General features: G+C 36.9%; 2 protein-coding genes across 3 annotated transcripts; one reads left to right on the plus strand and one right to left on the minus strand.

Annotated features, from left to right (window-relative positions):
- LOC104905404 (hypothetical protein) lies at positions 1-2,382 on the plus strand. The gene is made up of 2 exons (XM_010694259.4): positions 1-993; positions 1,415-2,382. The coding sequence occupies exons 1-2, from the start codon at positions 273-275 to the stop codon at positions 2,035-2,037; spliced, it is 1,344 nt and encodes a 447-aa protein (XP_010692561.2). The 5' UTR covers positions 1-272; the 3' UTR covers positions 2,038-2,382.
- Positions 2,383-4,944: 2,562 nt separating this feature from the next.
- LOC104904601 (hypothetical protein) lies at positions 4,945-10,841 on the minus strand. 2 transcript variants are annotated; one of them, XM_010693284.4, is made up of 10 exons: positions 10,238-10,840; positions 9,859-9,934; positions 9,672-9,739; positions 9,415-9,503; positions 7,648-7,845; positions 7,182-7,386; positions 6,903-7,070; positions 6,502-6,669; positions 6,104-6,294; positions 4,945-5,867 (listed from the first exon to the last, which is right to left on the minus strand). In XM_010693284.4, the coding sequence occupies exons 1-10, from the start codon at positions 10,529-10,531 to the stop codon at positions 5,654-5,656; spliced, it is 1,671 nt and encodes a 556-aa protein (XP_010691586.2). In that variant the 5' UTR covers positions 10,532-10,840; the 3' UTR covers positions 4,945-5,653. The 2 variants fall into 2 exon arrangements, with proteins under 2 accessions (XP_010691586.2, XP_048493981.1); XM_048638024.2 differs by lacking the exon at positions 9,415-9,503 and having other exon boundaries at positions 7,648-7,817; positions 10,238-10,841.
- Positions 10,842-11,659: the final 818 nt, after the last annotated feature.

Here is an 11,659-nt window from a genome sequence, read left to right on the forward strand (position 1 = left end):
AGTCCAGACTAATAAAGAAGTGCTATATAGGGAGTAGAGAGTAGTATGAAAGTTTGCCACATAACTCCCAAAATTTCAATCCCAAATCCAAAGAACCATAAATTAACAAAAAGCACAGCAAAGCAAACCTTCCCCTCCCTCTTTCTTCGCCTTGTTTATTTCAACTGCAACCATGTATACACTTTTTAGAACTTGTGCTTAAAAAGCTTCCCATGTGAACCTCTTAAATCCTAAAAGAGAAAACAGACAACTGTGTTTCTTCTTCTTCAACAATGGCAAAAACTACCAATCCCAGGAAACCCACAAAGGAAATCCATAGAACAAGAAAAAGTCAGCTTCCACAGAGGACAGAGAAAGAAAAAGAGCAGCAGCAGCAGCAGCAGTTACCTTCATGGGTAGTAATGAGGAACATCCTCACTTGCAAACACCTCGAAGTAGAGCAACAACCACAACCACAACCACAACTACAAGAACAACAAGCAACACTAACCCAGAAAAAGAAACAGCAAAAACTAGGTGCAAAATCAGCAATAATGGAGGAAAACAACAAGAAGAACAAGAAAATGAGGTGTTCTGGTTCACTTTGTAACAACACAAAGGTGATGCAGAGGCCTGAACCTGTCTCCCCTGAAACTCTACAGAGGAAAAACAGGGGACTTCCTGGTAGTAGCACCAGTAGTAGCAGCCATGAAGGGTCAAATAGGTCAATTAGATCTCCTGTGTTAAGCGAGCTTAGCAACAACAACAACAACAACAATACTAATAATCTGTTAACCAAGTCATCTTCTTCTAATAGTAATGCTAATTATTCTATTAAGGGGATGCCATTTAGGAGACTTTCAGGGTGCTATGAATGTAGAATGGTTGTTGATCCTGTTTTGGCTTTCACTAGAGATCCTTCTCTTAGGGCTACTATTTGCTCTTGTCCTCATTGTAGTGAGATTTTCATGAAACCTGAGAATTTGGAGCTTCATCAAGCTGTTAGGCATGCAGGTACTTTCTCTCTCTTCATCTCTTATTCTTAACCACAAGCTACATTTCAGTTGCAGTAATCATCCTACTCAAATTTATTGCTTTATTTGTTTCACTAGCTAGCAGTATTAAGGAATATCTTATATTCTTATCCTTTGTTAAATACAAAAAATATGTTAGTAGTGTCAATTATGTTCATCAAATTTAGATATGTCAAAACCAGTTGAATAGAGCAAACTCTTACACTAACATGAATTTTAGCAATATTCTTATATTAGAAGGTGAAAAGTGAGCTAAAAAAGTCATGTACTACAATTTGATTAACCTTGTTTTTCAAGTATAGAATGTGTTTTTGTCACTTTATTTAGAACGTTTTCATACATACTTTCTAAGTTTTTCATAGAAAATTTCTTTGACTAAAAGATTTAATATTTGGTTGCAGTATCTGAACTGGGGCCAGAAGATACAAGTAAGAATATAGTAGAGATCATATTCCAATCAAGCTGGCTAAAGAAGCAAACTCCAGTTTGCCAAATTGATAGAATTCTCAAAGTTCACAACACCCAAAAAACCATTAACAAGTTCGAGGAATATAGAGATTCAATTAAGTTTAAGGCTACAAGGCTTCCCAAGAAACATGCTAGGTGCATAGCTGATGGAAATGAGCTTTTAAGGTTTCATTGCAGCTCATTCATGTGCTCCTTAGGCCTAGATGGCTCCTCCAACCTTTGCAATTCTATCCCAAATTGCAATGTTTGTAGTATTATAAAAAATGGGTTTAAGCTCGCTGATGAGGGGCCTGCCGGCAAAGGTATTCTGACAACAGCCACAAGTGGAAGGGCCCATGATCAGGCTGATGTTGGTGTGGAGGAGCATGATAGGAGGGCAATGCTGGTGTGTCGGGTGATTGCAGGACGGGTCAAGAAGAGTCCAGAAGGCGGCGGGGCAGAGGAGTATGATTCGGTGGCCGGAGCTACCGGAGTTTATTCAAATTTGGATGAACTGTATGTTTTTAACCCAAAGGCTATACTGCCTTGTTTTGTTGTTATCTATAGGGGGTTTTAGATGTTTGGGCTTAATTTAATTAGTGTAGAATAGTTCCATTATTATGCTTTGGTTGTTGTACATCTTCACTCTTCAGACTTGAGCTTTGGGTAGGGTAAATTTTTTATGATATTTTGTACCATATGCAGCAGTATGCATGGAAGTGGTAGCCCATGGTTAGAAGACCCAAGCAAGTGAAGAAAATACTCGGGAGTTTTTTATTACCTAAGAAAACAAAAAACAGAATAGGTTTGTTCAAATTTGGCTCCAGTAAGTGTACGGTGAACTGTTAAAAAAAGGTTTAAAACCACAAGTGAAATGATCAGCTAATTAACCAAGTGAGTAATGAGACTTTGTTTTTAAATATCTCATCAACCTCATAACTTAATACCTTTAATTTGCAAAAAGCTTAAAGTGTGTGGTATATTGAAAGAAAAAATATGCAAGAGAGTCTTATCTATAATGAACTTTGCAAAGTAGTACTTATTTTGGAAATTTTAATGAACTTTGGGGAAAATAGAAAAGATACAGTCACATGTAAGATTGGCAAGTGTAATTAAGCAAAAAAGTAATGATAGAGAAGGATATGAAAAACTTGGTGAGATTAGGAGATCAGTCTCTGAGAAGAGAGAATACAAACCTAAAAAGATGAACGCCCCCAAATCCAATGGAAACCCCAATCCATGTTCTCATGAGCAATCAAACTCAAGATTTCATGTATGTTAATTGTGTGCATATATTCCATAATTTTCTTCACATTATAAGGGAAAGACCGGGAACTCCCTAGTTTCAACAGGCCACAATAGTACCTGGTGAGTTCGTAAAGTGAAACCCCCTACCGATTGCACTAAAAACTACTACTTGGAAAGTTTGCACATTTTCTGTAAGACCACAACTTGAAGACCTTAAATTATAATTATTGCGAGATTTAACCACATGTATTATGTATATGTATGTTTTACCTGTGCAGACTGTAGTTGCTAATGCATGTCATAAGTATATTGTAATTGTTCCCATCATCATGCATCAACATCTCGTAATTGTTCTTTGGAAGCTTTTTGACTCATGTTTTTGTACTATTATCACTCCCATCCTGTTAAGTACGTTAACTAATAAGCAGTACAGGCGTAGCGTCGGAAATGTAACACAAAATAAGCAGTGCACTATGGGCCTACAGTAGTGTTTAAACAAAAAGACAAGACGGCACAGCCTCCTAATCACCTAGAATTCTATTCTGAGGACCGAGGAGACATTTTTAACATTATAAGCATTAAATTTTGATGTGATTAAGGTCAATGCACACTAGCTTAGTACACTTGGCACCAAGCATATGGTGTGGTTCAGTTTCTACTGGTTTATTTGTTTAACTACTCTTTCTTCTTCTCATCATTCAATGCCGGGCTCGAGAATCCATTGCCATTGTTGACACCCTCAACTTCTGTGCTCCTTTTTTTTTTAATCTCAAGGAAATATAAAAAGAAAAGAACAGCACATGGAAGCTTGCCTTTGTTGGATATTTACCTTACTTTAATTCTTTACTAGCTGGCGCTGCAGATAAGAAAAAGGGGAAGAAAGAAAGAAAGATAGAATAAAGGGTTAACTTGGGCCTCAGGGAAAGCAGTAAAAAAGTTGGGGTGAAATTGAGTGCACAGGTGAGGCAGCACAACACAGCACAGCACATTCACAGGCCATGAAAAAAGAAGGTAACTTGAAGAACATGCTTCAGTCGATTAATAATGAACAATCAAAAGTTCTGGATAAAAATATAAAGAAGAGGGAATGACGACGGAGTGGATATAGAAAGCAAAATGAAATGATTGTACAAGGAGTGCGCATGAGCACTGAGCAGCAGAATGTCCAAAAACAAGAAGACTGCCACTGACTCACTGACAGGAAACCCCCAAATGCCGTCTTAAAACGGTAAAAGGATAATACTATGTACTGCTACACTACTAGTGTAATAGTGTTACAATCATCATATTATTAGGCTTATGAGTGCTAATCCTACTCTAATCTCTTTAATGCTTCTTTTATTAATCAAATCTTAATTCATTACTATCGACTTGCCGCTATTTTTTAGTGCATATAGGGGGCAGTAGCCAGTAGCCAATGCTCACTAGTCACTAGTTACTTAGTAGTAACCTCTTATACTCTCTCCCTTTTTCTTGACTAATAATATTAATAGTTTCCATAGACAACCACTTTAGGATAAAATATGAAGTAATAATGCTTTACATACACCGCCAAAAAGATAACATATTATAAAATTTTTATCATTCGAAAACGTAAAAGTTGATTATTATTACATTTGTCTTCCGTATAACATGCCAGGGTTCAAATGATGGTGTGACATTATGAATAATCTCATTTAAGCTTATAGTAGCCACCTCTTATATGCATTGACACATAAAGTACTTCGTTACGAACTTCATATTTCTTATTAATTATCCGCTTATGCTACTCAGTAACTCCCATTGCATTCCACATAAATCATAATGGTTTTGATTTTTTGTTTTTGGGATATATAATTGCTGATATGATGTTGTTTAGAACAGTTACAAGATGGTAGGGGCGTGAATGTTCTCCCATCACGTTTAATTGATTTACGTTCTTGTTGTTGGGTCAGTCTCATGCTAACTGCTAATAACCCTTCAGTCTTGGGTCGCTATAAGGTCCAGGGGACCAATTGTCTTTAGTTCACAATTGCAACATCTTGAGCAATACACCTCTGGAAGTATAAGTACATTTTCTTGCGTGGGGCCTAATTAGTTTTAGATAAACATATATGACACATGGAATAGTTAGTTACCCTCCAGATAAGTTTTAACTCACCCCTAAATCATTTCAACGAAAAGAATTATACCATTCAAGTCCCATAAATAATTTATCTCTTTCGTCTTTCTTTTCAAGGGAAAAACAACCTCAAACTTATTATGCCAAACATTCAAAGCTTCATTCATAACTTTTATGATGGCAACCATATAAATGATGGAGATAAGGAAGCATCAAAATTTATGAGTCAAGGCTATTTTGTTCTATTTCATGATTACACTAACCAAAAAAAAAATAACAATACAGGGGCCTTTGATCCAGTGGGCCATAAAAAAATTGGACCAAAGAAAATATGTCCTAGCCACTACTGCAAAAATGGAGACTAGCATAAGCCTTTTAAAAGGCAAAGTAACCATTAATGCACATCATCTAGCAAACATAAAAAGCATCAAAATGCTCCGGGGTTCTCATCTCAAAGACGTTGCTCCAATTTAGCAACTTCTATGTTAATCAACTACTTCCAAATGCATCATTATTAATAGACATTCACGCACCTGCACCAGAGCAGTCAGCAGACTATACCAGACACCCAATTTGTCCAGATTACCTCGGCTACGAAACTATCAGCAACGAATTCCTGTTGCACCTTAAAAATTGTGTTGAAAAGTATAATACCTAGGCACATGGTGTGATACTTGGACATTCAAACTCGGCCAAAATCATACGGATATCTTCAAATAATGGCCTCGTCTAGACATGCAGTTCACACCTGATCACATACCCGTGCTATATTTATTTAATTATATTCTTGTTAAATGGATAAATGCTTGGCACAGCATGCTGAAATATTGCAAGAGTTCCCACATCAAATAATGAGCTTCAGCTGATCATCCAACACATTACCCACATTTGCTAGATTTACTGTAAGATTTTGACCTTCTTGAAGACATCTACACTGTGGAAATGGGTACTTATAAATTGAGTTGTGCCTGCTAGATTTTTTTATTCTTGGCATCATAAGCCCTTCCCGGTTGCTTTCTACAAGCATCCCCTTGACCTGATCTTTAATCTCTTGCCAACTGCCAAAACATTTTTAATGCCCAGAAATGTAAGTTATCTGTCCACAACATAGCTCTAGAAAATAATGGGAAGTGCATGAAGTGTATTCATGAACTTCAAATAAGAAGTTCCAAAGTTTGTGATTCTAGTAACCTACTAGCCTCCACATGCTCAAATCACATGCAAAATGCAACATACGCAAATCATGCAGGTCAATTGGTCAACTGTTCAATGAAGTGATGACGAGGAAAGTCACCTGATGCTTGTGTTGTGGAAGAGAAGAACAAGTTTCTGCTTGTCAGGTTTGATAGTCTTTGCATGTCCCCCATAAAGATATCTGCGATGACCCATGAGAAAATGTGGGAAGTTTCCACCCTGAGTTGTCAAGAAAACCTCGCTAAATAAACACACTACATAGTCCAAAGCAGCCAATCTAGATGAGTAGCCCTGTTACAAGTCAAGAATTTCAAATTCAGATGATATTCAATACAGTGCAGCCAAATGGAAGTTGATCCTGCAGGCCATTACGGATTTTTGAGAAGTAAAGCACCTGAATTAATTAATTATATCTGGGGTAAATCACAATTAAGTGCAGCAAAATTCTGAATTTATTTTAGCTTTATCCATATTATCAGAAAACTTAGCAACAATCACCTTAAAATAAGCAAGCTCTTCTTTGGTCGCAAGAGACTCCTTGGTATATAGAAGCGGAAACATCTCTAACAAGGGAGCTAGATGTCTCTCCTCTTGATATAGCTTCCCTGATGCCATATAGATCAATGTTTTGTTGTCAAATCCCATTCCCCTAAGCATCATTCCAACCTATGCTGACGAGAAAAAAACATGGAAGGAAAAAGTGAGGGAAATGATAATTTAGGGATGCAAAGACCCCAAAAAAAATTTTGTTCTCCCAGTGGACATATACTATAAGTAAACATTTGGAGGTCAAGAAAGATCCAAGGAAATATTTGTTCTTTTTGAGATCTATTTTCATATTGTCTTAGAATCCTGATTACAGGGAAATCCAAATAGCTTGAGAGAGAGAGCGAGACTACCTCCACAGGAGTTAAAGGACACTTTCCACTGATTCGATTGAGACCAGGATTGATAACTGAGCTCCTGCGTCTAAATTTTCCTTTCCATCCTTTTTCACGGACAGAATCCATTTCTAATCGTTCTTCTTCGCCTCCATCGTATAAGCAACACGAGAATGCCACCATATCCTACAAGTCCAGTAGAATACAAATAAAAGGCCAGAAAAAATAGGATTGTTTCACAAGAACAATGGATAGGCCGAAACTTCTTGAAGAGGGATTGAAAGTGATCACTCATACCTCCTCAAAGCGGAGGTGGACTGAGACATATTTACCGTCAATTCTTGGACTTTTCTCCATCATTCTCTTAATTATCTTTTTGGCAAGTGTTGATATAGGAGATGCGAATTTTAAGGCTTTGTAGTTTGCAAGGCATCTTAGAAACTGAATGTCGGGAGGAAGATACATTGACAATCTATTGGCGAAAGGAGCTATGCGAACAAGCCTGGGCCACATCAGGGCATGATGATCAGAACTTTTTAAGTAAAATAACTACAAAATCTACAGCATGAAGCTAATTTAACATTTCACTCAAAATTGTAGATGTGTGGAACAGTTTACCATATTCTTCACACAAATACATAAGTATCATTGGATGATCTTAATGCGGTCTGGCAAGGAAAGGATAACTTAAAGTTATCAAAGAAATGCTCTCTTAAAAGTGGAGTGCATGTCCCTGAAGATATGAATATTGAAAACCACGTACCCTTGATTCCGTAAGATGGGGAAAACTTCTTCAAGATAGTAACTGATGGAAGACCAAGCAGGGACTTGAATAATTGGTACATTGCTGATATTGTTGTCATATTGTTCCATCAATATCAGTGGCAGTTCCCGAGCCACCCTCACAAAGCCATTAAGAGTGTTTACGAAATGCTGCTCGTCATAGATAGCATCAAAAGGACTGAAAGAATTAAAGCAGATGAGAAGGCTATGGCAGACCCTTATTTACTTGAGCAACAGAAAAGATAGATGTAATATATAGCTAATCAATTAAAAATATGCTGGTCTCAGTAGTGTATAAGTCACTTGAAAAAATAGATTCTTGTAGCCACATAGACATGCATCTAACAAAAATTGAATGTCCATTTTGAAATCAACTAGCACTCCTTATACCTTTGTTATTTCAACCAGTCAGGAGACTAGCATCTGAATATGTCGTAGAACAAACTTAATAACATAAGATAACAAAGTGAACAAACTCAGCTACTAAAGAATATATTAAGATCCTAACAGGACCAGAAAAAAGTAAGGACAATATCATAATAGTCAGTCATGAGAATAGGTCATTGTAACGTTAATTAGTGATTTTGTGTAGCCAATAATCCATGCATGTAGCACACTCGACTGGAACCTCAATCTGAAATCGACTACTACTCAGTACTCACTTTAAGTTAGTACTCACTTTAGTACTCTGTGATCACTTTAAGTTGTTGAAGTGTACAGTATTACCTGTACCATTGCTATAAGTTATGAATATGACATCTGACAACTGTGCAGAGCAGCCATAAACACATAAAGATAACAGGGCAAAGAACACAATAAATAATGGATAGAAATTCGAACTTATAAATACAAAGCCAAATGGAATGCCATCAGGAAGAAAGGGATGGGAAGAGAAAGAATCGAAAATAATTAAATTTTCCAATGATTGCTTATGGAAGGATTGAAAGGAAGCAAATGTTTGTTTAGCTATTAGCAAAGGAAGGAAAAAAAACAGGAAATAAAGAAAAATTGACAACTTTATTTTGTGAACTTCACTTACTTTCCTTTCCTATCATATACAATACTTACAACCAAATATGGACAAGTCAATTGATTGCTTCCTTTCCCTTTATTTTCAATCCACATGCTGTCTACAGAACAAACTCTTAGCAGTTTGTTGGATATCTATTTAGTAAAGGAAAACAAACGGAAGAGAAGAGAAAGTAATCATATTTTCATGTGTAAGAGTATTTGGTTTGGCGTAAAACCTTTTCCTAGAAATTAGAGTTTTCTGTTTTCCTTTTCTTGGTTTGTAAAGGGTGAAAAATAGTTTTTTAATTGGTGGAATATAGTTTTTCCAATGGTGAACTGTATTTTCTCCTAGATTATATATTTTCAAGGAAAATGATTTTCCATTGAAAATGTTTTCAGTCCAACAAAACGGAGCCTCAATAGAAAGAGTTGAATTCCTATACTTTGTAATTGGCTAGATACGAAAAAGAAATAGAGGGACAGGGAAGCAAAATTTTCGAGAAACAAAAGAGGATGAGAGCTTTTAAATTTCTCTTCACACCCAAAATCCTCCATTGTATGGAGGAAATGAAAGTAAAACATTTCAAACTTCTCCTCTAGTCACTTCCTTCCCTTTCTTCTCACATCCAATATCATTTTGAAAACCAAACACCGGAAAATTGGTCAATTCCTCTCCCCCTCCTTCCTTTTCATAGTAAAGCATCCAAAATCCAGTCGAAGGAAAAAGATGAAACACCTTGGGTCCATCCAGACATTGTGATATTCAAGACGTGGGATTACTAATGTAGCATTCAAAAAGCCAGCAACAGCCACTGCATTGCATATCTGCATCAAAGACATTGAAACTAAACAGAAGCAACAACTACTTGTAAATGTTGTAATCTAGTAGAGATATAGAATGAAGAATTCATAATATGATCAACAAGTATAAGTTCGTCTCACTGCAGAAGCAAAATATGTAGAGGAATTAGAAAGAGAAGAACGTGGACATACCGAAGACCTTTGTTGATTAAGACCTCCATTAGCCTCAACAATGAGATATCCATTATTTTGTGAGGTTTCTAAAGGAAAAGAGTAGGCCAAAATCATGAATAATTTACAAGAGAAAGTTTAAAGAGGACAAAAAACAAGGAAAGTGAGGCAACAAAGATTCTGGTAACGAAAATTCAAAATTGCTTACCCATTCGCATTCCTGCATTAGTAATCTTGCAGGGCTTTTCGATTTTCAATTTTTTATACTTCCATAGAGTAGATAACTGCGAGAAAAGCATTAACCATATGTTGTCAAAAGAATAGTAATCATAGAATTTTTCAGACCTGATCCCAGACATCAAATGCAGCAGTCAAATAAAATCCAAAATCAGGAAGATCAATCAGATGTCTACAAAACTAACTCACAAGTCTGAATATTGACGGAGTCATATGAGATGAAATTAAAAACAGAAAATTAGATTGAATTATACATGTTGTTCTGGAAAAATGTAAAATCAGAAACAGTTAGTGAGCAGAAAATTGAATAAAATGCGCAAATAGTTAGACAAGAGAGAGAGAGGTGAGACCTGAATGGGAGGAGAAAAGTCGTTGAGAATGTGGAGACGAAGGTTGTGGAAGATGTGATGACTAAGGTAAAGAGAACCAGGAGGATTAACGGAGAAGAAGAAGAGAGAAAGAGGGCGAGCACAAAGAATTAAACCTAAAAGGTATAGAAATGGTAAGATCAGCCAATACCGGAGACAGCAACGCCGCCGGAGAACGATGCCGGCGTAGATATATTTCCGGCGAGGTTTAGAACGGGTTGTAGAGTTGAGCATCTGGCCCGATGGAATTGCATTGGGCATGGATTCAGGAAACATTGTTGCTGCACAATGTCAGAACAACGCAGGGTTTATTTGATTGATTCAATCCTGCCTGGTGCCTGCAACTGCAGCCTGCATTTGGGGTTTTGGAAGTGACTTATGGCCTATGGGGGGAAGTGGAAACTCAATTTGGATTTAACTACTAGTCTACTACTACTTTTTGTAATTTTGTATTGACTATTCACTATAAGCTGATCACTGCTCATTCAGTGACTCACTGGGATTGTGGTTGAACCATCGCTATAACAAATTACCAACTCGCTTCCTCTTCATTTCTACTGTCTCATTCCACACTTTCCATCATCTTCGGGAAACTTGTTATTATGGACTATCCTATTCTCGTTTTTTTAGGCTTCAGGAGTAGTTATTAATTTCATATATCATACCTTAAAAAAGGGTTAAAATATCATCATTTTGCAAATTTAAATACAACTCTACGTAAAGCTAACTCGAATTGACACCTCTACTTACGATTTAGAGCTAACATGAAAATATAATACATCAACTAACACGACATTAAATCATTCGGTATCAAACTCAAATTACGCAGATTCATGATGACTTGTATCATGAATAACAAAAATGCTCTTCCGATGCTTATAAAAAGGTCCAAATGCGTAAGGCAAGATGATGAGGATTAGGGGTGGCAATGAGATGAGACAATTCGTGAGCTACCCGAGATCGACTCGGTCAAAGCTCGAATCGAACTCGAGCTCGACTCGAGATGCTGGTAAGTCGAGTTGAGCAACTCGATACTCGACTCGAAAACTCGTAAGAAACTCGAATACCCAATTATCAATAGCAAAATACCTAAATTCAACATTTTTCTACCTTATTGTTACCTGTGACATGAGACACTTGCAATCTACTCGAAATCTACTCGGTCAATGCACGGTCAAAACTCGACTCGAGTGAGCTCGACTCAACTCAAACTCGACTCGAAATGCTAACGAGTCAAGTCGAGTCGAGCTAGCTCAAACTCGAACTCGACTCGCATCATTGCCACCCCTAATGAGGATGACAATGTGCACAATCAGACACTCTTATAACGGAACTATAAATTAAATTACCCAATTTAACTACTACTCACATTCATTAATACACTACCAAGTGATCATTTGCAAA

Source organism: Beta vulgaris, chromosome 1 (assembly GCF_026745355.1).
Source record: "Beta vulgaris subsp. vulgaris cultivar EL10 chromosome 1, EL10.2, whole genome shotgun sequence".
In the NCBI taxonomy this organism is placed as follows: Eukaryota; Viridiplantae; Streptophyta; class Magnoliopsida; order Caryophyllales; family Amaranthaceae; genus Beta; species Beta vulgaris.

Bases quoted from the DNA above. Each gene is read 5' to 3' on its own strand.
- LOC104905404 (XM_010694259.4), top strand. From the start codon at position 273: ATGGCAAAAACTACCAATCCCAGGAAACCCACAAAGGAAATCCATAGA. The intron at 994-1,414 runs GTACTTTCTCTC...ATTTGGTTGCAG, and splicing joins TCAAGCTGTTAGGCATGCAG to TATCTGAACTGGGGCCAGAA.
- LOC104904601 (XM_010693284.4), bottom strand. From the start codon at position 10,531: ATGTTTCCTGAATCCATGCCCAATGCAATTCCATCGGGCCAGATGCTC. The intron at 9,504-9,671 runs GTATGTCCACGT...TCTTTGATGCAG, and splicing joins TTAATCAACAAAGGTCTTCG to ATATGCAATGCAGTGGCTGT. The intron at 7,071-7,181 runs GTATGAGTGATC...CTGGACTTGTAG, and splicing joins TCCACCTCCGCTTTGAGGAG to GATATGGTGGCATTCTCGTG.